Source organism: Ranitomeya imitator, chromosome 9, assembly GCF_032444005.1.
Source record: "Ranitomeya imitator isolate aRanImi1 chromosome 9, aRanImi1.pri, whole genome shotgun sequence".
Taxonomy (NCBI): domain Eukaryota; kingdom Metazoa; phylum Chordata; class Amphibia; order Anura; family Dendrobatidae; genus Ranitomeya; species Ranitomeya imitator.
In genome coordinates this window covers 154,097,836-154,123,878 of record NC_091290.1, presented here as the reverse complement: position 1 = coordinate 154,123,878, position 26,043 = coordinate 154,097,836, and the positions used below count along the sequence as shown (strand labels likewise).

The 26,043-nt window shown below is 50.9% G+C and overlaps 2 protein-coding genes across 4 annotated transcripts in view; one reads left to right on the top strand and one right to left on the bottom strand.

The window, feature by feature from the left end:
- The window catches only part of COG4 (component of oligomeric golgi complex 4), a 45,054-nt gene extending 44,580 nt beyond the window's left edge, over positions 1 to 474 (top strand). Inside the window, exon 19 of the mRNA XM_069739530.1 lies at positions 68 to 474. Coding sequence (XP_069595631.1) covers positions 68 to 202 — 135 coding nt within the window. The 3' untranslated portion in view covers positions 203 to 474. The remainder of the gene's footprint in view (positions 1 to 67) is intronic.
- FCSK (fucose kinase) lies at positions 294 to 21,644 on the bottom strand. 3 transcript variants are annotated; one of them, XM_069739527.1, is made up of 24 exons: positions 21,575 to 21,644; positions 15,690 to 15,781; positions 11,222 to 11,373; positions 11,097 to 11,147; positions 10,900 to 11,025; positions 10,733 to 10,805; positions 10,538 to 10,635; positions 10,210 to 10,290; positions 9,842 to 9,961; positions 9,624 to 9,771; positions 9,377 to 9,498; positions 9,122 to 9,223; positions 4,344 to 4,514; positions 4,184 to 4,257; positions 3,743 to 4,113; positions 2,917 to 3,127; positions 2,398 to 2,564; positions 2,078 to 2,305; positions 1,855 to 1,998; positions 1,545 to 1,664; positions 1,272 to 1,459; positions 1,093 to 1,192; positions 792 to 1,015; positions 294 to 661 (listed from the first exon to the last, which is right to left on the bottom strand). In XM_069739527.1, the coding sequence occupies exons 2-24, from the start codon at positions 15,763 to 15,765 to the stop codon at positions 584 to 586; spliced, it is 3,225 nt and encodes a 1,074-aa protein (XP_069595628.1). In that variant the 5' UTR covers positions 15,766 to 15,781; positions 21,575 to 21,644; the 3' UTR covers positions 294 to 583. The 3 variants fall into 3 exon arrangements, with proteins under 3 accessions (XP_069595628.1, XP_069595629.1, XP_069595630.1); XM_069739528.1 differs by having other exon boundaries at positions 2,917 to 3,124; XM_069739529.1 differs by lacking the exon at positions 9,122 to 9,223.
- Positions 21,645 to 26,043: the final 4,399 nt, after the last annotated feature.

Sequence of the window (26,043 nt, the reverse complement as noted above, 5' to 3'; positions counted from 1 at the left end):
TGTGAGGCGGCCTGCGCCGGGCCCATCCGTGCCGTGTCCTGACCGCTCACACTCTCCATGTTCACAGGTGACGGAAATCCTGGATTACTGGGGTCCGAACTCTGGCCCACTGACGTGGCGCCTCACCCCTGCTGAGGTCCGCCAGGTGCTGGCCTTACGTATGGACTTCCGCAATGAAGACATTAAACGCTTGCGGCTATAACGTCGGGCTTTTGTATGGCCGGTGCGGAGCGTCCTCGTCCTCCGGGTCAGGCATGTAGACTGGAGGCTTGTAAATGTCAGGGTGACAGCACTTTATATCACAAATTCTGGGACATTTATTGATTAGGTAAGAAAATGTAATCTACAGGACAGGTCTGAAAAGAGCTGAGGAGGAATCGGCAGCCCCCACCAGGGTAAAGCGGCCCCTTGGCTCCCTGCAGAGGGCAGCTTTCACCTTCATTATCTAAATAAATCTCTCTAACATACACGTGACGACTTGTCCCGTCCGTACATGGCGCCATATCGTGCAACTAACGCAGTGATTGCCGCTGGGATCCGCTTCCGGGCCGATGCCCCACACTTGTCAGGGCCCCCGCTGCGCTCACATGCCTTGATCCAGCCGGACTGTGACGGTCTCTGTGTCCACTTGTACCCTGTGGACGCTACATCTCTCCAGGCCCTAGAAAACAGAAGAGGCGACCACAGCTATAAGCAGAGGTCAGGAATGGATTTAGGGGTGACCCCAGAGGTATCTGCACACTCCAGCAGACGGACCACCTGCTCCCGCCCTGGTGGGGGATGCCTCGTACCTGGGTGCTCTCCAGCAAGTTCTGCAGGAAGTCTCTCTGGTTTGGCTTCTTGGCCAGTACGTAGAGATAGCCGCCTCCGCCCGCCCCCGCCAGACTCTGCCCGTGCACATGCGGCTCCAGCGTGTCCATTATCCGCCGTACTGCCAGGGGCTCACAGCCGGGGGCCATGCACTTCTTCTGGCGCCAGTATGTGGAGAGACAGCGTCCAAGCAGCTGCAAGTCCCCTGCAGACAGACAGACCCCCGCGTTATTCTGCAGCCGCTGCCTATAAGCCGTATAATGGTTATCCCCCCAGTCTCACCCCTGCAGAAGGACTCTGCACAGAGCTCGGCCGTGGTCACCAGGGCGTCCACGTTCTGCAGGATGGCGGGGAGGCGAGCGTACCAGTTGCGGAGCACATCCTGAGGAGGACACAGATCTCACTTCCCACCCGTCACCGCTGCCCCCGACAGGGGCGTGGCACAGACACGGGTCGCTCACCTGCAGCAGGTTGCGGGCCAGGCGCGTCTTCCCCGTGTACACAAGCAGAAGATGTTGGTTTATCGTCTCCAAAAACCCATCAGGTACCTGAAGCCGCTCGACTTTTACATGGAGAGGAAGTTCTGGAGCTGAGCGGCCGATCTTCACTCCTGGAATCAGTCCTCCAACCTGGTCCTGCCAGCCGCCACCTGATGGCGAGGGCACGAGGAAGGAGACGGCGTTATCCTACACGAGCCACAAAGCCGAGGTACACGTGCACAACGGTGGACGTACCTGTGGTGAGCACCTGCTCCAGATGGAGAACAGCATGGAGCAGGGATTCTGCATCCACCGACCGCCCAGAAGCCTCGTACAGCACGGCCATTACTGCCCCGGCAAGGATGCTGCTTGTGCCTGCGGGAGAGGAGGGGTACGAGACCAACACGGACCCTTAAGATGAGCGTGTCCTGTGCACTGCTACAGCTTATGGGGTGGGCTCTGCGGGGGGCTGCACACTTCGAGGGCGCTTCCTCGCGGTGTATCTCATACACAGATGTCCTAAGACTTGCAGAGAAACACATCATTATGAATAGTTCTCATTTACCCAGACCGGATCCGTGGGGAAGATCAGACCACGTCTGCAGCTCAAACCCGCCACGATAGCGCACAGCGAGTTGTTCAGACAAGGACTTGTCGCTCGTCAGCTCCACCGTCCCCGAGCAGATGAATGCGGCTTTCAGTAATGCTCCTTAGGAGACAGAGACAATATGGCGTCATTTGACGGCGAGGGCCGATCTCGGCACTGACAAGCGTCTGCTCCTGCTCACCTGGCGCCTGTGGCTGGCAGTAATCCTGCAGATCATCGAGGTTCCCACAAGTCAGCTGCAGATGGATTTCTGCTCCTGCAGGGCCGCTCTTACTGTACAGACGCAGCACGGGCTCCGGTATCCGCCGAGCTCGGGCGCCAATTGGCCTTTTACCATCCACCAGCACAGCCACATTGACCACCGCCCCACCATGCTCATATGTGATGGGAGGAGTGTCGCTCCAGCCTCCTGCCAAGCAGCCGCCACGTCACAAGTGCTATGTACGGAAAAGAGTACGGGGCTGACAGCACCAAGTATGGGGGGACACTGCTGTAACTTACCAGACATATCGATGCGCGCCGGACACTCTGCAGTCACCCACCGGCCCTGAGGTGGAAGCTCCTTATCATCAATAGATACAAACATGAAGGAAGACATCACCGCTCTGCGAATTAGGATCTGCTCCGCTCCTTCATAATGTCGGGCAGCGCGGATCAACATTGCAGGTCTGGAGGGGGAAATCGAGATAGGCAGGAGCGTCAGGGCCGAGCCCAGGGACGGGAGAGTCGGGGGCCGAGCCCCGGGGACGGGAGCGTCGGGGGCCGAACCCCGGGGATGAGAGCGTTGGGGACCGAGCCACTGGAGCCGAGCCCCGGGGACGGGAGCGTCGGGGGGGCGAGCCCCGGTGACGGGAGCGTCGGGTGGACCGAGCCCCGGGGACGGGAGCGTCGGGGGGGGGGGGGCCGAGCCCCGGGGACGGGAGCGTCGGCCGGGGACGGGAGCATCGGGGGGGCCGAGCCCAAGAACATCTTTGCTTTCTCCTCACTCCACGGTATTGCACATTCATAACAATATGTCACCTGTGCAGCCACCGCTGCCGCTCTTCAGCCAGCATCTTCACACCTTGCGTGACGTTGCCTTCTTCCAGCAGCCGGTAGGCAGGAGCCCAGGCCTTGTTAGCTGCTGGTCCGCTCCTCAGTCCTCCTTCCCTGCCAGCCATACAGCCCAGGAGGTCGGCCACACATGCGAGAGTCCGGGCCGCAACCCCAGCGTCATCAGTCGTGGCAGCTACTGTGCAACAACGATAAATCTGATTATTCTGGCGGCCCGGCCCGCAGTTTCACCCGGCTGGTCCTTACATGGTACCTGTTACTAGCGACCTCTGACTGCTTGGATGTCATCTGATGAATGTTACGGGTGGACGTGGTCACCCTCTGCCCATTTTGGAGGACCTCAAATTGACATGAAAACTAACTTTGTGCAACAATTTTGTGACTTATTTTTTATGGAAGTTTTTGGTGTAAAAGCTTTAATGAATGATGTCAGGACTGGAACCCCGTGACTCCTGTGCACCAGGCAGAATATCTAACACTTGAGCTCTTCGGGCAGTTCCCTGCTAATGCAGATACCTGTACCTGTGTATTTCCCGGGCGGTTCATCTCCGCGCTGGTTCTGGTTGAACACCCTATATAAACCTGGCACTTCCCTCCTGGCGAGGTTACTGAGCTCCCAGCCTCTCGTCTGGCTGGCTCACCCGCTGCCCTCCATTACCATACCGCCATTCCCAGCCTCTGCTGCCCTTAGTGGTTGCAACTGTAAAACCTCCAATCCAGATAAGATCATAACAAATCTGCTGCACAATGCATTCCCCTCCTCTGTACCGTGGGGCTGGTGCAGTGGTCTTACCAGTATCTAGGGTGTGTAGCAGCTGGTGGTGTGTGCCCTCCAGCACTGCCGCACGGATGATGGGCATCACACTCCTCTCCTCCCTGCCACAAAGAACGCTCCGCACCTTGTCCTGGGCCTGGCTGAAGAACAGCTCCCTGCGAGCCTGTAGCGTCCTCTCCTGGTCACGATGCTGCCGGATCTGCTGCCATGACATGCGCCAGGAGCTGCGCCACAGCTGAAGTTGACGCTGCGTGTTTTGGTTCTTTGGACTGAGGAACCACAAGACGTCTCCCACCCCCAGGCTGTGAGAGGGGTGAAGGACCGGGAACAGGGGGGCAGATAACACGCTCCGCTCCTGGCTGCACCCATAGCCCCAGAGGTCGTCCGCGCTGCAAGAAACAGAGCAGATGTTCAGCGTAGAAGATGTCACCGCTACCGCCAGCTGCGCCCAACACTCACCAGATCCCCGTGATATCAAAGAAGTCCCTCCAGGGCATATTGAGAAACGTGGGCGATCCGCCCTCACCCGGGAGCTGGAGCACACAACATGCACAGGACATCACTAGACAGCGCATCCAACAACTACCCCCCCCCCCCCCCCAGCCAGCAAGACACGTACCTGCAGATGGTCATCTGTGCCCAGGAGGCTGTACACAGTCAGTGGCAAAGACTGGACTCGGATGGGATGTGCTTGGAGAATAACGTCCTTCAGGTAATGGCCTTGAAGAGCTGACGAAGCCGAGTCATCAATCCCAGTCAGGAGACACCCACTGCCCACACTCAGCGGACCCTGAGGACGGAAACATTCTCAAACTGAGACACCCCCTGCCCACACACAGCGGACCCTGAGGACGGAAACATTCTCAAACTGAGACAGCCCCTGCCCACACACAGCGGACCCTGAGGATGGAAACATTCTCAAACTGAAACCCCAGCTGCCCACACACAGCGGACCCTGAGGACGGAAACATTCTCAAACTGAGACACCCGCTGCCCACACACAGCGGACCCTGAGGATGGAAACATTCTCAAACTGAGCCACCAGCTGCCCACACACAGCGGACCCTGAGGATGGAAACATTCTCAAACTGAGACACTTACTGCCCACACTCAGCGGACCCTGAGGACGGAAACATTCTCAAACTGAGACACCCGCTGCCCACACTCAGCGGACCCTGAGGACGGAAACATTCTCAAACTGAGACAGCCCCTGCCCACACACAGCGGACCCTGAGGATGGAAACATTCTCAAACTGAAACCCCAGCTGCCCACACACAGCGGACCCTGAGGACGGAAACATTCTCAAACTGAGACACCCGCTGCCCACACACAGCGGACCCTGAGGATGGAAACATTCTCAAACTGAGCCACCAGCTGCCCACACACAGCGGACCCTGAGGATGGAAACATTCTCAAACTGAGACACTTACTGCCCACACTCAGCGGACCCTGAGGACGGAAACATTCTCAAACTGAGACACCCGCTGCCCACACTCAGCGGACCCTGAGGACGGAAACATTCTCAAACTGAGACACCCGCTGCCCACACACAGCGGACCCTGAGGACGGAAACATTCTCAAACTGAGACACCCGCTGCCCACACACAGCGGACCCTGAGGATGGAAACATTCTCAAACTGAGACACCCGCTGCCCACACACAGCGGACCCTGAGGATGGAAACCTTCTCAAACTGAAACCCCAGCTGCCCACACACAGCGGACCCTGAGGACGGAAACATTCTCAAACTGAGACACCCGCTGCCCACACTCAGCGGACCCTGAGGACGGAAACATTCTCAAACTGAGACAGCCCCTGCCCACACACAGCGGACCCTGAGGATGGAAACATTCTCAAACTGAAACCCCAGCTGCCCACACACAGCGGACCCTGAGGACGGAAACATTCTCAAACTGAGACACCCGCTGCCCACACACAGCGGACCCTGAGGATGGAAACATTCTCAAACTGAGCCACCAGCTGCCCACACACAGCGGACCCTGAGGATGGAAACATTCTCAAACTGAGACACTTACTGCCCACACTCAGCGGACCCTGAGGACGGAAACATTCTCAAACTGAGACACCCGCTGCCCACACTCAGCGGACCCTGAGGACGGAAACATTCTCAAACTGAGACACCCGCTGCCCACACACAGCGGACCCTGAGGACGGAAACATTCTCAAACTGAGACACCCGCTGCCCACACACAGCGGACCCTGAGGATGGAAACATTCTCAAACTGAGACACCCGCTGCCCACACACAGCGGACCCTGAGGATGGAAACCTTCTCAAACTGAAACCCCAGCTGCCCACACACAGCGGACCCTGAGGACGGAAACATTCTCAAACTGAGACACCCGCTGCCCACACACAGCGGACCCTGAGGATGGAAACATTCTCAAACTGAGCCACCAGCTGCCCACACACAGCGGACCCTGAGGATGGAAACATTCTCAAACTGAGACACTTACTGCCCACACTCAGCGGACCCTGAGGACGGAAACATTCTCAAACTGAGACACCCGCTGCCCACACACAGCGGACCCTGAGGACGGAAACATTCTCAAACTGAGACACCCCCTGCCCACACACAGCGGACCCTGAGGACGGAAACATTCTCAAACTGAGACACCCGCTGCCCACACACAGCGGACCCTGAGGATGGAAACATTCTCAAACTGAGACACCCGCAGCGCACACACAGCGGACCCTGAGGATGGAAACATTCTCAAACTGAGACACCCGCTGCCCACACACAGCGGACCCTGAGGATGGAAACATTCTCAAACTGAGACACCCGCAGCCCACACACAGCGGACCCTGAGGACGGAAACATTCTCAAACTGAGACACCCGCAGCGCACACACAGCGGACCCTGAGGATGGAAACATTCTCAAACTGAGACACCCGCTGCCCACACACAGCGGACCCTGAGGATGGAAACATTCTCAAACTGAGACACCCGCAGCCCACACACAGCGGACCCTGAGGATGGAAACATTCTCAAACTGAGACACCCGCTGCCCACACACAGCGGACCCTGAGGATGGAAACCTTCTCAAACTGAGACACCCGCAGCCCACACACAGCGGACCCTGAGGATGGAAACATTCTCAAACTGAGACACCCGCAGCCCACACACAGCGGACCCTGAGGATGGAAACATTCTCAAACTGAGACACCCGCTGCCCACACACAGCGGACCCTGAGGATGGAAACCTTCTCAAACTGAAACCCCAGCTGCCCACACACAGCGGACCCTGAGGACGGAAACATTCTCAAACTGAGACACCCGCTGCCCACACACAGCGGACCCTGAGGATGGAAACATTCTCAAACTGAGCCACCAGCTGCCCACACACAGCGGACCCTGAGGATGGAAACATTCTCAAACTGAGACACTTACTGCCCACACTCAGCGGACCCTGAGGACGGAAACATTCTCAAACTGAGACACCCGCTGCCCACACACAGCGGACCCTGAGGACGGAAACATTCTCAAACTGAGACACCCCCTGCCCACACACAGCGGACCCTGAGGACGGAAACATTCTCAAACTGAGACACCCGCTGCCCACACACAGCGGACCCTGAGGATGGAAACATTCTCAAACTGAGACACCCGCAGCGCACACACAGCGGACCCTGAGGATGGAAACATTCTCAAACTGAGACACCCGCTGCCCACACACAGCGGACCCTGAGGATGGAAACATTCTCAAACTGAGACACCCGCAGCCCACACACAGCGGACCCTGAGGACGGAAACATTCTCAAACTGAGACACCCGCAGCGCACACACAGCGGACCCTGAGGATGGAAACATTCTCAAACTGAGACACCCGCTGCCCACACACAGCGGACCCTGAGGATGGAAACATTCTCAAACTGAGACACCCGCAGCCCACACACAGCGGACCCTGAGGATGGAAACATTCTCAAACTGAGACACCCGCTGCCCACACACAGCGGACCCTGAGGATGGAAACATTCTCAAACTGAGACACCCGCTGCCCACACACAGTGGACCCTGAGGACGGAAACATTCTCAAACTGAGACACCCGCTGCCCACACACAGCGGACCCTGAGGATGGAAACATTCTCAAACTGAGACACTCGCTGCCCACACTCAGCGGACCCTGAGGACGGAAACATTCTCAAACTGAGACACTCGCTGCCCACACACAGCGGACCCTGAGGACGGAAACATTCTCAAACTGAGCCACCAGCTGCCCACACACAGCGGACCCTGAGGACGGAAACATTCTCAAACTGAGACACTCGCTGCCCACACACAGCGGACCCTGAGGACGGAAACATTCTCAAACTGAGCCACCAGCTGCCCACACACAGCGGACCCTGAGGATGGAAACATTCTCAATCGTGTCTGAAGAGAGTGAAGTGAGGAATTACCAGAGAGTAATATAGTCAAGTCGAGTGCGCGCCACACGAGGATGGGACGAGGGCCAGAGAGTGCACGCCGCACGAGGACTGGATGAGAGGAGAGTGCGCACCACACGAGGACGGGACAAGGGGCGGAGAGTGCGCGCCGCACGAGGATGGGACGAGGGCCAGAGAGTGCATGCCGCACGAGGACTGGATGAGAGGAGAGTGTGCACCGCACGAGGACGGGACAAGGGGCGGAGAGTGCGCGCCGCACGAGGATGGGACGAGGGCCAGAGAGTGCGCGCCGCACGAGGACTGGATGAGAGGAGAGTGCGCACCGCACGAGGACGGGACAAGGGGCGGAGAGTGCGCGCCGCACGAGGATGGAACGAGGGCCGGCGAGTGTGCGCCGCACGAGGACTGGATGAGGGGAGGACAGTGTGCGCCGCACGAAGACTGGATGAGGGTAGGACAGTGTGCGCCGCACGAGGACGGGACGAGGGCCGGCGAGTGTGCGTCGCATGAGGACGGGACGAGGGCCGGCGAGTGCGCGCCGCACGAGGACGGGACGATGGGCGGCGAGTGTGCGCCACACGAGGACTAGATGAGGGGAGGAGAGTGCATGCCGCATGAGGGCTGGTGAGTGTGCGCCGCACGAGGACTGGATTAGGGGAGAAGAGTGTGTGCCGCATGAGGACTGGATTAGGGGAGGAGAGTGCGTGCCGCATGAGGACTGGATTAGGGGAGGAGAGTGCGTGCCGCATGAGGACGGGACGAGGGCCGGCAAATGCGCATCGCACTCCATTACGGGACGAGGGGCGGCGAGTGCGCACAGCACGGGATCTGGAGGACTGGTCAGAGGTGGCAAGACCAGAGGAGGAATGGTGACTACCAGCTACACAAGGACCAGAGGACAGAACAAGAGTAGTTAGTGGCAACGCCATGAGGACTGGAGGATGGTGGTATGAGTTGATGATTTGGATTCGCCACAGTCATGTGGTTTACCTGTAGGTGACAGTTCTGGATCACGCTACCCCGGGACACGGCCACCTCTCCGCGCAGGCAGCTGTTGATCACGCAGCTTCCGTCATCCACCAGATCAGGATGCTAGAGACAGACTACACATGTAACACCGCCACACAACATCACCAAACAGCACCACACAGCGCCGCCAGATATGTGCCCCTCCAGGGTTCCAGCTGCAGCTCTGCCATGTATCAGACACAAGCTCCTGCTCCATCTTCTCCCCCGTCATCGTACCGTAATCGAGGAGTGCGCCATCTTGCTGCGGTCGCCCCCTGCTGAGGCCGCTCTGACCAGATTAGCGATGTGATCTCGAGCACGCAGGGACAGATACTCGTAGCTGCCATCTGGGATGTATACTGCAGACAGAAACAGGCCAGGAAGTCACGTCACCGCCCGAGGGTAAGGGGTGCCTGTGCGGCCACTGCTGGTACTGATGTGCAGCGGCGGGTCTGACACCAGACATGCCGTGTCTTCCACCTACCCAGGCTCAGCGGGAGGTCGTGCAGCTCCTTCCACAGGACGGAGCGAGCGTTTCTTAACTTCTGGTTGATGTGACGGCTGCCGCTCAGAAACGTCTCCTCGCTGACATCATGACACATGCTCATCAGAACGTCCAGGAACAGAGACACCTAGGAAAGCGTGTGACCATCAGCCGAGAGTGCCGGGGCCTAAGACACAAAATCCAGAGCCCCCGCTCACCTCCAGGGGCTCCGCGCCAGAGTCCACACCCTGATATGTGCAGCCGTCCAGGGGAGCAGCAGCGAGAGCGCAGAGGAAACGCTCCGCCGTCTCTGTGGACAGGAAGACGATGCCGGACACCTAGGAAAAGAGACAGTGAATGAGAAGAGAGACGAGGCGGGCCAGAGAGAGCACAGAAGAGACTGCTGAGAAAGGAGGCTGAAGGAGTAAGGGTATCTGTCAATAAATATCGAGCATTCACAGCAAAAACTAAGAGTGAGAAGGCCAGAGAGACAGCCACGACAGAAGACGGAGGATAGCCGAGACCATGAGAAAAGAGGCAACCAATGCCAAAGAGAGTGATGAACAGGAGATGGCGGAGGCGCTACCAGTGGAACGTGCTGACCGTCCAGGAGACAGGCCCGGATCTGCTCGCTGGAGCCGCGGTAAACGATGTTTCTCACAATCCCCTGTAAGAATGAGGCGGACAGTGAGATGCTAGCCACAGACGGGCCGCCGGGTCACAGACGGGGCTGCCAGGTCACAGACGGCGGCCTGGCCACAGACGGGCCGCCGGGCTGCAGACAGGCCACTGGGTCACAGAAGAACCACCTGGCCACAGACGGGGCTGCCGGGTCACAGACGGCGACCAGGCCACAGACGGGCCGCCGGGCCACAGACGGGCCGCTGGGTCACAGACGGGCTGCCTACACCTACCTGCTTATCTGCCAGGTACACGCCGTGGTCCTTGGCATATTCTGGGGTTCCCGGCAGCGAGATGACACGAGCCCCCCTAAACTGCATCCAGTTAATTTCTATACACACAATGAGGTGAGGTAAGGGAGAAGGTCAGTAGGCAGGGTGCTGGATGGGGATGGAGGACTGGGAGCGACGTGGGGGGGCAGGACTCACGTGGCTTCGACTGAAGGGTCAGGGTCATGTCCGTACTGCAGATCCAGACACCAGGAGGAGAGTCGGGACACAGCTAACGAGGCGGGCAAATGAGAAGTCACACATTACGGAGAAAGTCACCCTGTGCCGCAGAGCAGACAGGCCAGCAGCCAGACCTCGCGCCTCACCTGGTGTCTCAGTGTGCTCAGCAGACTGTCCACGTTACAGGTGACAGCGTCCACTGCCATCTGAGAATTCTCCACAGGAAGAGCCGTGAAACCTCGTCCACAGTCATCAAATAAGAAATCTCGACCCTGGAAGAAATGGATGAGGTGTCCTCAGCCCCCGACCTCAGCCGCACATCCCCCCCAACACCAGCACTCACTGTGTGCAGGATGAGCAGCCGCGCGCCCTGGAGGACATCAGAGGAAACCACCTACAAGAAGGCGACATCATGAAGACTGCCGACATATCCACAGAGGATGACATCACACACACGCTCCACCTCACCGTGTATCCAGCCCGGGCGCTCAGATGCTCTGCAGCCACCAGGAGGGCATTCAGGGTGGCCCCTCCACTTCCCACATGAGCCTGAGGGTCTTCCACAGTCAGAATAAGTGTGTCAGATGGAAGAATCCCCTGACGCTGCCGGATCTCTAATTCTAGAATATCATCAATGGATAACAGGAGTGACAGATGATAATATGCAACAGTGTTATACTCCAGAGCTGCACTGTGTACATACATTACATTACTGATCCTGAGTTACATCCTGTATTATACCCCAGAGCTGCACTCTATATTCTGCTGTTGCAGTCACTGTGTACATACATTACATTACTGATCCTGAGTTACATCCTGTATTATACCCCAGAGCTGCACTCACTATTCTGCTCTTGCAGTTGTGAGGATAATGTATATTATAAGTTTTAGTTTCTCTTGCAAGCACATATAGGGTGGGCATTGACCCCCCTTCACTCTGTGTTTTGCTGGGGTTATTGTTTCTAGCTGCAAATTCCAGGGTCTGAGCAACTTACTCATTCCCTCCTACAAAAGGAATTTATACGACCGCTGTAGTTGCAATAGACAATTGTACCAGCTAAAACTGTCTGATATCTCTATCAAGACATGAAGTCCTTTGTCCCATTATAATAAGATATTGGGCCAACGATTTAGGCTAGGAAAATAATAAGTCCATTTTGCGAATCTCCATCGGCGGATCTATCAGCCACTGTAAGCGCGAGCCTCTAATTCCAACAGGTAAAAAAGTACAGATTTCTCCGGAACTGTGTGTCCCAACTAGCCCGAACTTGGTACCAATAGAAAGCCAATTGTAAAATATGAAGAATGAGGGGTGTGCTGGAATTCTGACATGTTCTGGAGTGGAGATACGAGCATTATAAAACTTTGTGTTAAATTTGGTAAGTTTGAGTAAAGGGGAGGCTCCAAGGAAACCAAGCCTTTTAGTGATGTCACCAGGCTGAGCTATAAGTTTTAGGCAAGGCACCCAGCAGTGAGTCTTACCTGAGGAGCTCTTACTGCCAGCCCTGATGCATTGGGATATTTGGGAACTCCGCCCACTAGCCTGGTTTTGCCTGCAATGTCCTGAACACATGTAAGTGTTAATTTCTCATTTAACCCCTGTTATTTTTATAATTACCTTGTACATATTTTCAATTGTCTCTTTTGGAACATCCTTGTAATATTTTTTACAAACACTGCCTATCTTACAGAGTAAAATATCTAAATTACTAGTTTCGTTCTTCCTGCTCTAAAACGTACCCCAAGTGTTCTGAAGGGAATTACGCTACTGTTTTGGGTTAGCTTCGGACCCGTTTAATCGAAGCTGGTGGCAGCATACCGTGTGCTGTGCCTTTGGTAGTCATTGTAGCGACGGCGGCGTTGATAATTATTGTTCCTGCCTGAGTGGGAGTAGTTATATTGCCTCGCTGCAGCATGCCCAATAGCCAGTACATAGCAGGCAGCCTTTCTGGTGACTAATTACCCTAGGTGCAGTACCTAATCTGACCTGAGGGTAAGGGGGCACCAGAGAGCTGCAAGTTCTCAAGCGGATCTGTAAAGCGGGACATACATACAGTCATGGCCAAAAGTATTGACACCCCTGCAATTCTGTCAGATAATACTCAGTTTCTTCCTGAAAATGATTGCAAACACAAATTCTTTGGTATTATCATCATTTAATTTGTCTTAAATAAAAAAACACAAAAGAGATTGAAGCAAAAAGCAAAATATTGATCATTTCACACGAAACTCCAAAAATGGACCAGACAAAAGTATTGGCACCCTCAGCCTAATACTTGGTTGCACAACCTTTAGCCAAAATAACTGCGACCAACCGCTTCCAGTAACATCAATGAGTTTCTTACAATGCTCTGCTGGAATTTTAGACCATTACTCTTTGGCAAACTGCTCCATGTCCCTGATATTTGAAGGCTGCCTTCTCCAAACTGCCATTTTTAGACCTCTCCACAGGTGTTCTATGGGATTCAGGTCTGGACTCATTGCTGGCCACCTTAGAAGTCTCCAGTGCTTTCTCTCAAACCATTTTCTAGTGCTTTTTGAAATGTGTTTTGGGTCATTGTTCTGCTGGAAGACCCATGACCTCTGAGGGAGACCCAGCTTTCTCACACTGGGCCCTACATTATGCTGCAAAATTTGTTGGTAGTCTTCAGACTTCATAATGCCATGCACACGGTCAAGCAGTCCAGTGCCAGAGGCAGCAAAGCAACCCCAAAACATCAGGGAACCTCCACCATGTTTGACTGTAGGGACCGTGTTCTTTTCTTTGAATGCCTCTTTTTTTCTCCTGTAAACTCTATGTTGATGCCTTTGCCCAAAAAGCTCTACTTTTGTCTCATCTGACTAGAGAACATTCTTCAAAAACGTTTTAGGCTTTTTCAGGTTAGTTTTGGCAAACTCCAGCCTGGCTTTTTTATGTCTCGGGGTAAGAAGTGGGGTCTTCGTGGGTCTCCTACCATACAGTCCCTTTTCATTCAGATGCCGACGGATAGTACGGGTTGACACTGTTGTACCCTCAGACTGCAGGGCAGCTTGAACTTGTTTGGATGTTAGTCGAGGTTCTTTATCCAACATCCGCACAATCTTGCGTTGAAATCTCTTGTTAATTTTTCTTTTCCGTCCACATCTAGGGAGGTTAGCCACAGTACCATGGGCTTTACACTTCTTGATGACATTGTGCACGGTAGACACAGGAACATTCAGGTCTTTGGAGATGGACTTGTAGCCTTGAGATTGCTCATGCTTCCTCACACTTTGGTTTCCCAAGACCTCAGACAGTTCTTTGGTCTTCTTTCTTTTCTCCATGCTCAATGTGGTTCACACAAGGACACAGGACAGAGGTTGAGTCAACTTTAATCCATGTCACCTGGCTGCAAGTATGATTTAGTTATTGCCAACACCTGTTAGGTGCCACAGGTAAGTTACAGGTGCTGTTAATTACACTAATTACAGAAGCATCACATCATTTTTCGAACAGTGCCAATACTTTTGTCCAACCCCTTTTTATGTTTGGTGTGGAATTATATCCAATTTGGCTTTAGGACAATTCTTTTTGTGTTTTTTTCATTTAAGACAAATTAAATGAAGATAAGAATACCAAATAATGTGTGTTTGCAATCATTTTCAGGAAGAAACTGAGTATTATCTGACAGAATTGCAGGGGTGTCAATACTTTTGGCCATGACTGTAAATCCCTGCAGTTCGTGGTATAGTAAAGAGCAGTGGGATACCTAGAATAAGCCCCTGCTGTAAACTAAGAGGTCAATAGCCTTGTGTGTGTTGTTTCATCACATTGTAGCAGTGGAGGGATAACTAAGATAAGCCCCCTGCACATGTGATAGCCGTCTGTTGGCCTAAAGTTACCCCGATCTGTGACGTAGGGGTGACAGTCACGGTGTGAATCGTGACAGCAGTCATCACTACATTTTAGTCCACTGCTCTTATACAATGTTCTGCATCTCTTCGGTTACTTCAAAGGGATTTTCCCACGAACAAACGTTCATTTTATTCACTAGATCTTGTAATACTAATTGGATGTGATGAGTAAAATGTTCCTGTGCTGATATAATCTTATAACTGTGCCTCTGCTGTGTCCTGTGTTATGGTCGTGTACGACCATACAGGAACATGGTTTGACCATACCACATCTCCTGGACGGTGGGGGAAGAGCTATACAGACTGCTGATTTTTTTTAGATAAAACATTTCTTAATAACGGGCAGTGAAATGTTTCATCTCACAAGAACAATTAGCTGTGATCCCCGTGATATAATGTCAGTCCAATTTTGAAAGGGAGATGTGGTATGATCAGACCATGTTCCTGCATGGTCAAACATGACCATAACACAGGACACAGCAGGGGACAATTATGAGATTATCTCAGCACAGGAGCATTTTATTTATCATCCAGTTGTGGAAATTATTAATATTCCAAGATCTATTCATTAAGATGATCTTTTGTTTGTGGGAAAATCCCTTTAAAGGGAACCTGTCACCATGAAACTGCAATCCAAACTGCAGGCACCATGATATAGAGCAGGAGGAGCCGGGCAGAGCGATAGATCGTATAATGAGACAAGAGTCAGGATGTTTGGTCCAGTGGGCGGTCCCATCAGTGACGGACAGCTGTAGAAGAGTGCAAACTACAGAGATAGCTGTCAATCAATGATAGGACCGCCCACTGGACCCAACATCCCAGAAAGAGCAGAGGTCAAATGGTTAAAACTAGGTTAAACTGAGTCTGGACTCGCTACACTGCATAATAATCTCCTCCGCTCCCTTGGGTCCATAACATGCTGCCTGCAGATTGCACTGCATTATCAGGGAGACGGGTTATTTCATGGATTTTTTTTTAATCTTGGCTCCAGAGACACATAATCTGAGTGACGAGCGCCGGCCGTCTGGGGGTGAAGCTGCTATCGAGTTTAGAGGGGTCTCACCTCTATGGAAAGCCTGGACGCTGTCCTTGTGCTGACAGGTGAGAACCAAAACCGTCCAGTCCGTGTTCACATCCATCCTGACCTCTGTCCACCTGAAAGGAAATATGGGGGTCTGTTACACCCCCTATACTTATACCGCAGGGTCTATTACACCCCCTATACTTATACCGCAGGGTCTGTTACACCCCCTATACTTATACCGCAGGGTCTATTACACCCCCTATACTTATACCGCAGGGTCTGTTACACCCCCTATACTTATACCGCAGGGTCTATTACACCCCCTATACTTATACCGCAGGGTCTATTACACCCCCTATACTTATACCGCAGGGTCTATTACACCCCCTATACTTATACCGCAGGGTCTATTACACCCCCTATACTTATACCGCAGGGTCTGTTACACCCCCTATACTTATACCGCAGGGTCTATTACACCCCCTATACTTATACCGCAGGGTCTATTACACCCCCCTATACTTATACCGCAGGGTCTATTACACCCCCCTATACTTATACCGCAGGGTCTATTACACCCCCTAAACTTATACTGCAGGGTCTATTACACCCACCATATTTATACCGCAGGGTCTATTACACCCTCTATACTTATACCGCAGGGTCTATTACACCCCCTAAACTTATACCGCAGGGTCTATTACACCCCCTAAACTTATACCGCAGGGTCTATTACACCCCCTATACTTATACCGCAGGGTCTGTTACACCCCCTATACTTATACCGCAGGGTCTATTACACCCCCCTATACTTATACCGCAGGGTCTATTACACCCCCTAAACTTATACCGCAGGGTCTATTGCACCCCCTATACTTATACCGCAGGGTCTGTTACACCCCCTATACTTATACCGCAGGGTCTATTGCACCCCTTATACTTATACCGCAGGGTCTATTGCACCCCCTATACTTATACCGCAGGGTCTATTACACCCCCCTATACTTATACCGCAGGGTCTATTACACCCCCCTATACTTATACCGCAGGGTCTATTACACCCCCTAAACTTATACTGCAGGGTCTATTACACCCACCATATTTATACCGCAGGGTCTATTACACCCTCTATACTTATACCGCAGGGTCTATTACACCCCCTAAACTTATACCGCAGGGTCTATTACACCCCCTAAACTTATACCGCAGGGTCTATTACACCCCCTATACTTATACTGCAGGGTCTGTTACACCCCCTATACTTATACCGCAGGGTCTATTACACCCCCTATACTTATACTGCAGGGTCTGGTACACCCCCTATACTTATACCGCAGGGTCTATTACACCCCCTATACTTATACCGCAGGGTCTATTACACCCCCTATACTTATACTGCAGGGTCTGGTACACCCCCTATACTTATACCGCAGGGTCTATTACACCCCCTATACTTATACTGCAGGGTCTATTACACCCCCTATACTTATACTGCAGGGTCTATTACACCCCCTATACTTATACTGCAGGGTCTATTACACGCCCTATACTTATACTGCAGGGTCTATTACACCCCCCTATACTTATACTGCAGGGTCTATTACACCCCCCTATACTTATACTGCAGGGTCTATTACACCCCCCTATACTGCAGGGTCTATTACACCCCCCTATACTTATACTGCAGGGTCTATTACACCCCCCTATACTTATACTGCAGGGTCTATTACACCCCCCTATACTGCAGGGTCTATTACACCCCCTATACTTATACTGCAGGGTCTATTACACCCCCTATACTTATACTGCAGGGTCTATTACACCCCCTATACTTATACTGCAGGGTCTATTACACCCCCCTATACTTATACTGCAGGGTCTATTACACCCCCTATACTTATACTGCAGGGTCTATTACACCCCCCTATACTTATACTGCAGGGTCTATTACACCCCCTATACTTATACTGCAGGGTCTATTACACCCCCTATACTTATACCGCAGGGTCTATTACACCCCCTATACTTATACTGCAGGGTCTATTACACCCCCCTATACTTATACTGCAGGGTCTATTACACCCCCTATACTTATACTGCAGGGTCTATTACACCCCCTATACTTATACCGCAGGGTCTATTACACCCCCTATACTTATACCGCAGGGTCTATTACACCCCCTATACTTATACTGCAGGGTCTATTACACCCCCTATACTTATACTGCAGGGTCTATTACACCCCCCTATACTGCAGGGTCTATTACACCCCCTATACTTATACCGCAGGGTCTATTACACCCCCTATACTTATACTGCAGGGTCTATTACACCCCCTATACTTATACTGCAGGGTCTATTACACCCCCTATACTTATACTGCAGGGTCTATTACACCCCCTATACTTATACTGCAGGGTCTATTACACCCCCTATACTTATACTGCAGGGTCTATTACACCCCCTATACTTATACTGCAGGGTCTATTACACCCCCCTATACTGCAGGGTCTATTACACCCCCTATACTTATACCGCAGGGTCTATTACACCCCCTATACTTATACTGCAGGGTCTATTACACCCCCTATACTTATACCGCAGGGTCTATTACACCCCCTATACTTATACTGCAGGGTCTATTACACCCCCTATACTTATACTGCAGGGTCTATTACACCCCCTATACTTATACCGCAGGGTCTATTACACCCCCTATACTTATACCGCAGGGTCTATTACACCCCCTATACTTATACCGCAGGGTCTATTACACCCCCTATACTTATACTGCAGGGTCTATTACACCCCCTATACTTATACTGCAGGGTCTATTACACCCCCTATACTTATACTGCAGGGTCTATTACACCCCCCTATACTGCAGGGTCTATTACACCCCCTATACTTATACTGCAGGGTCTATTACACCCCTAAACTTATACTGCAGGGTCTATTACACCCCCTATACTTATACTGCAGGGTCTATTACACCCCCTAAACTTATACTGCAGGGTCTATTACACCCCCTATACTTATACTGCAGGGTCTATTACACCCCCTATACTTATACTGCAGGGTCTATTACACCCCCTATACTTATACTGCAGGGTCTATTACACCCCTCTATACTGCAGGGTCTATTACACCCCCTATACTTATACTGCAGGGTCTATTACACCCCCTAAACTTATACTGCAGGGTCTATTACACCCCCTATACTTATACTGCAGGGTCTATTACACCCCCTATACTTATACTGCAGGGTCTATTACACCCCCCTATACTGCAGGGCCTATTACACCCCCTATACTTATACTGCAGGGTCTATTACACCCCCTAAACTTATACTGCAGGGTCTATTACACCCCCTATACTTATACTGCAGGGTCTATTACACCCCCTATACTTATACTGCAGGGTCTATTACACCCCCCTATACTTATACTGCAGGGTCTATTACACCCCTAAACTTATACTGCAGGGTCTATTACACCCCCTATACTTATACTGCAGGGTCTATTACACCCCCCTATACTTATACTGCAGGGTCTATTACACCCCCCTATACTTATACTGCAGGGTCTATTACACCCCCTATACTTATACTGCAGGGTCTATTACACCCCCCTATACTTATACTGCAGGGTCTATTACACCCCCCTATACTTATACTGCAGGGTCTATTACACCCCCCTATACTTATACTGCAGGGTCTATTACACCCCCCTATACTTATACTGCAGGGTCTATTACACCCCCTATACTTATACTGCAGGGTCTATTACACCCCCTATACTTATACTGCAGGGTCTATTACACCCCCTATACTTATACTGCAGGGTCTATTACACCCCCTATACTTATACTGCAGGGTCTATTACACCCCCCTATACTTATACTGCAGGGTCTATTACACCCCCCTATACTTATACTGCAGGGTCTATTACACCCCCTATACTTATACTGCAGGGTCTATTACACCCCCTATACTTATACTGCAGGGTCTATTACACCCCCCTATACTTATACTGCAGGGTCTATTACACCCCCTATACTTATACTGCAGGGTCTATTACACCCCCTATACTTATACTGCAGGGTCTATTACACCCCCTATACTTATACTGCAGGGTCTATTACACCCCCTATACTTATACTGCAGGGTCTATTACACCCCCCTATACTTATACTGCAGGGTCTATTACACCCCCTAAACTTATACTGCAGGGTCTATTACACCACCTATACTTATACTGCAGGGTCTATTACACCCCCTATACTTATACTGCAGGGTCTATTACACCCCCCTATACTTATACTGCAGGGTCTATTACACCCCCTATACTTATACTGCAGGGTCTATTACACCCCCTATACTTATACTGCAGGGTCTATTACACCCCTATACTTATACTGCAGGGTCTATTACACCCCCTATACTTATACTGCAGGGTCTATTACACCCCCTATACTTATACTGCAGGGTCTATTACACCCCCTATACTTATACTGCAGGGTCTATTACACCCCCTATACTTATACTGCAGGGTCTATTACACCCCCTATACTTATACTGCAGGGTCTATTACACCCCCTAAACTTATACTGCAGGGTCTATTACACCCCCTATACTTATACTGCAGGGTCTATTACACCCCCTATACTTATACTGCAGGGTCTATTACACACCCTATACTTATACTGCAGGGTCTATTACACCCCCCTATACTTATACTGCAGGGTCTATTACACCCCCCTATACTTATACTGCAGGGTCTATTACACCCCCCTATACTTATACTGCAGGGTCTATTACACCCCCTATACTTATACTGCAGGGTCTATTACACCCCCTATACTTATACTGCAGGGTCTATTACACCCCCCTATACTTATACTGCAGGGTCTATTACACCCCCTATACTTATACTGCAGGGTCTATTACACCCCCTATACTTATACTGCAGGGTCTATTACACCCCCTAAACTTATACTGCAGGGTCTATTACACCCCCTAAACTTATACTGCAGGGTCTATTACACCCCCTATACTTATACTGCAGGGTCTATTACACCCCTATACTTATACCGCAGGGTCTATTACACCCCCCTATACTTATACTGCAGGGTCTATTACACCCCCTATACTTATACTGCAGGGTCTATTACACCCCCTATACTTATACTGCAGGGTCTATTACACCCCCTATACTTATACTGCAGGGTCTATTACACCCCCTATACTTATACTGCAGGGTCTATTACACCCCTATACTTATACCGCAGGGTCTATTACACCCCTAAACTTATACTGCAGGGTCTATTACACCCCTAAACTTATACTGCAGGGTCTATTACACCCCTAAACTTATACTGCAGGGTCTATTACACCCCCTATACTTATACTGCAGGGTCTATTACACCCCCTATACTTATACTGCAGGGTCTATTACACCCCTAAACTTATACTGCAGGGTCTATTACACCCCCTAAACTTATACTGCAGGGTCTATTACACCCCCCTATACTTATACTGCAGGGTCTATTACACCCCCTATACTTATACTGCAGGGTCTATTACACCCCCTATACTTATACTGCAGGGTCTATTACACCCCCTATACTTATACTGCAGGGTCTATTACACCCCTATACTTATACCGCAGGGTCTATTACACCCCTAAACTTATACTGCAGGGTCTATTACACCCCTAAACTTATACTGCAGGGTCTATTACACCCCTAAACTTATACTGCAGGGTCTATTACACCCCCTATACTTATACTGCAGGGTCTATTACACCCCCTATACTTATACTGCAGGGTCTATTACACCCCTAAACTTATACTGCAGGGTCTATTACACCCCTAAACTTATACTGCAGGGTCTATAGCCCCCTCCCTCCTTTCTCCACGTTTACCTCACTCCCGGACATCAGCTGACGGCACAGATCACGTGCTCCCGCGCAGACTTCTGGGAAGTGTAGTTTTCTTTTATGTTGGATGGGGGTGCAGAGCCCCGGAGCACCAGCAGGTGGAGCCCTTCAGCCGTAATAATGTCCTGCAGCAAACAGCAGGTGCATCTAATCCTCACTGTGCAAAACCGCGTGCAGAGCCGTGTATCTAATCCTACTCTCTATGATGCTGCCTGCTGAGCTGCGTATCCAATCCCTGTGTGTATACAGTACATCTTGTATCCAGGTGACATGATGTTTACAGTACAGTGATACAATGTTTCCTTGAGGCTTCTATAGATGTGGTCTGACCTCATGTTATGTCCTTTTGGAGCTCTGCCTAATCCTCTCCTGTGTGATACTGTCTGCTGAGCTGTGTATCTAATCCTCTCCTGTGTGATACTGACTGCTGAGCCGTGTATCTAATCCCATCCTGTGTGATACTGTCTGCTGAGCCGTGTATCTAATCCTCTCCTGTGTGATACTGTCTGCTGAGCTGTGTATCTAATCCTCTCCTGTGTGATACTGACTGCTGAGCCGTGTATCTAATCCTATACTGTGTGATACTGTCTGCTGAGCTGTGTATCTAATCCTCTCCTGTGTGATACTGTCTGCTGAGCTGTGTATCTAATCCTCTCCTGTGTGATACTGTCTGCTGAGCTGTGTATCTAATCCTATCCTGTGTGATACTGACTGCTGAGCTGTGTATCTAATCCTATCATGTGTGATACTGTCTGCTGAGCCGTGTATCTAATCCTCTCCTGTGTGATACTGACTGCTGAGCCGTGTATCTAATCCTATACTGTGTGATACTGTCTGCTGAGCTGTGTATCTAATCCTCTCCTGTGTGATACTGTCTGCTGAGCCGTGTATCTAATCCTATCCTGTGTGATACTGTCTGCTGAGCTGTGTATCTAATCCTCTCCTGTGTGATACTGTCTGCTGAGCCGTGTATCTAATCCTCTCCTGTGTGATACTGTCTGCTGAGCCGTGTATCTAATCCTATCCTGTGTGATACTGTCTGCTGAGCCGTGTATCTAATCCTCTCCTGTGTGATACTGACTGCTGAGCCGTGTATCTAATCCTATCCTGTGTGATACTGACTGCTGAGCCGTGTATCTAATCCTATCCTGTGTGATACTGACTGCTGAGCCGTGTATCTAATCCTCTCCTGTGTGATACTGTCTGCTGAGCCGTGTATCTAATCCTATCCGGTATGATACTGTCTGCTGAGCCGTGTATCTAATCCTATCCTGTGTGATACTGTCTGCTGAGCCGTGTATCTAATCCTATCCTGTGTGATACTGACTGCTGAGCCGTGTGTCTAATCCTATCCTGTGTGATACTGACTGCTGAGCCGTGTATCTAATCCTCTCCTGTGTGATACTGACTGCTGAGCTGTGTATCTAATCCTCTCCTGTGTGATACTGACTGCTGAGCTGTGTATCTAATCCTCTCCTGTGTGATACTGACTGCTGAGCCGTGTATCTAATCCTCTCCTGTGTGATACTGACTGCTGAGCTGTGTATCTAATCCTCTCATGTGTGATACTGACTGCTGAGCCGTGTATCTAATCCTCTCCTGTGTGATACTGTCTGCTGAGCCCAGTATCTAATCCTCTCCTGTGTGACACTGACTGCTGAGCCCAGTATCTAATCCTCTCCTGTGTGACACTGACTGCTGAGCCCAGTATCTAATCCTCTCCTGTGTGATACTGACTGCTGAGCTGTGTATCTAATCCTATCCTGTGTGATACTGTCTGCTGAGCCGTGTATCTAATCCCATCCTTTGTGATACTGACTGCTGAGCCGTGTATCTAATCCTCTCCTGTGTGATACTGTCTGCTGAGCCCAGTATCTAATCCTCTCCTGTGTGATACTGTCTGCTGAGCCGTGTATCTAATCCTCTCCTGTGTGATACTGTCTGCTGTGTATCTAATCCCATCCTTTGTGATACTGACTGCTGAGCCCAGTATCTAATCCTCTCCTGTGTGATACTGACTGCTGAGCTGTGTATCTAATCCTCTCCTGTGTGATACTGACTGCTGAGCTGTATCTAATCCTATCCTGTGTGATACTGACTGCTGAGCTGTATCTAATCCTCTCCTGTGATACTGACTGCTGAGCTGTGTATCTAATCCTATCCTGTGTGATACTGTCTGCTGAGCCGTGTATCTAATCCTATCCTGTGTGATACTGACTGCTGAGCTGTATCTAATCCTCTCCTGTGTGATACTGACTGCTGAGCTGTGTATCTAATCCTATCCTGTGTGATACTGTCTGCTGAGCCGTGTATCTAATCCTCTCCTGTGTGATACCGACTGCTGAGCTCTGTACCTAATCCTCTCCTGTGTGATACTGTCTGCTGTGTATCTAATCCTCTCCTGTGTGATACTGACTGCTGAGCTCTGTATCTAATCCTATCCTGTGATACTGACTGCTGAGCCGTGTATCTAATCCTCTCCTGTGTGATACTGACTGCTGAGCCGTGTATCTAATGCTCTCCTGTGTGATACTGACTGCTGAGCCGTGTATCTAATCCTATCCTGTGTGATACTGACTGCTGAGCTGTATCTAATCCTCTCCTGTTTGATACTGACTGCTGAGCCGTGTATCTAATCCTCTCCTGTGTGATACTGTCTGCTGAGCCGTGTATCTAATCCTATTCTATGTGATACTGTCTGCTGAGCCGTGTATCTAATCCTATCCTGTGTGATACTGACTGCTGAGCCGTGTATCTAATCCTCTCCTGTGTGATACTGACTGCTGAGCTGTGTATCTAATCCTCTCCTGTGTGATACTGTCTGCTGAGCTGTATCTAATGCTATCCTGTGTGATACTGACTGCTGAGCTGTATCTAATCCTCTCCTGTGTGATATTGACTGCTGAGCCGTGTATCTAATCCTATCCTGTGTGATACTGACTGCTGAGCCGTGTATCTAATCCTCTCCTGTGTGATACTGACTGCTGAGCTGTGTATCTAATCCTCTCCTGTGTGATACTGTCTGCTGAGCTGTATCTAATGCTATCCTGTGTGATACTGACTGCTGAGCTGTATCTAATCCTCTCCTGTGTGATATTGACTGCTGAGCCGTGTATCTAATCCTCTCCTGTGTGATACTGACTGCTGAGCCGTGTATCTAATCCTCTCCTGTGTGATACTGACTGCTGAGCCGTGTATCTAATCCTATCCTGTGTGATACTGACTGCTGAGCTGTATCTAATCCTCTCCTGTGTGATACTGACTGCTGAGCTGTGTATCTAATCCTCTCCTGTGTGATACTGTCTGCTGAGCCATGCATCTAATCCTATCCTGTGTGATACTGACTGCTGAGCTGTATCTAATCCTATCCTGTGTGATACTGACTGCTGAGCTGTATCTAATCCTCTCCTGTGATACTGACTGCTGAGCTGTGTATCTAATCCTATCCTGTGTGATACTGTCTGCTGAGCCGTGTATCTAATCCTATCCTGTGTGATACTGTCTGCTGAGCTGTATCTAATCCTCTCCTGTGTGATACTGACTGCTGAGCTGTGTATCTAATCCTCTCCTGTGTGATACTGTCTGCTGAGCCGTGTATCTAATCCTCTCCTGTGTGATACTGTCTGCTGAGCCGTGTATCTAATCCTCTCCTGTGTGATACTGTCTGCTGAGCCGTGTATCTAATCCTCTCCTGTGTGATACTGTCTGCTGAGCCGTGTATCTAATCCTCTCCTGTGTGATACTGACTGCTGAGCCGTGTATCTAATATATCCTGTGTGATACTGACTGCTGAGCCGTGTATCTAATCCTCTCCTGTGTGATACTGACTGCTGAGCCGTGTATCTAATATATCCTGTGTGATACTGACTGCTGAGCCGTGTATCTAATCCTCTCGTGTGATACTGACTGCTGAGCCGTGTATCTAATCCTCTCCTGTGTGATACTGACTGCTGAGCCGTGTATCTAATCCTCTCCTGTGTGATACTGACTGCTGAGCCGTGTATCTAATCCTCTCCTATGTGATACTGACTGCTGAGCCGTGTATCTAATCCTCCCCTGTGTGATACTGACTGCTGAGCCGTGTATCTAATCCTCTCCTGTGTGATACTGATTGCTGAGCCGTGTATCTAATCCTATCCTGTGTAATACTGACTGCTGAGCCGTGTATCTAATCCCATCCTGTGTGATACTGACTGCTGAGCTGTGTATCTAATCCCATCCTGTGTGATACTGACTGCTGAGCTGTGTATCTAATCCCATCCTGTGTGATACTGACTGCTGAGCCGTGTATCTAATCCTCTCCTGTATGATACTGTCTGCTGAGCCGTGTATCTAATCCTCTCCTGTGTGATACTGTCTGCTGAGCCGTGTATCTAATCCTCTCCTGTGTGATACTGTCTGCTGAGCCGTGTATCTAATCCTCTCCTGTGTGATACTGCTGAGCCGTGTATCTA

Excerpts from the sequence above, each read along its gene's own strand:
- FCSK (XM_069739527.1), bottom strand. The coding sequence starts at position 15,765 with ATGGATGTGAACACGGACTGGACGGTTTTGGTTCTCACCTGTCAGCAC. Across the intron at positions 9,962-10,209 it reads ACGGTCAGCACGTTCCACTG|GTGTCCGGCATCGTCTTCCT; the intron begins GTAGCGCCTCCG and ends CTCTTTTCCTAG. Across the intron at positions 662-791 it reads ACTTGCTGGAGAGCACCCAG|GGCCTGGAGAGATGTAGCGT; the intron begins GTACGAGGCATC and ends TCTGTTTTCTAG.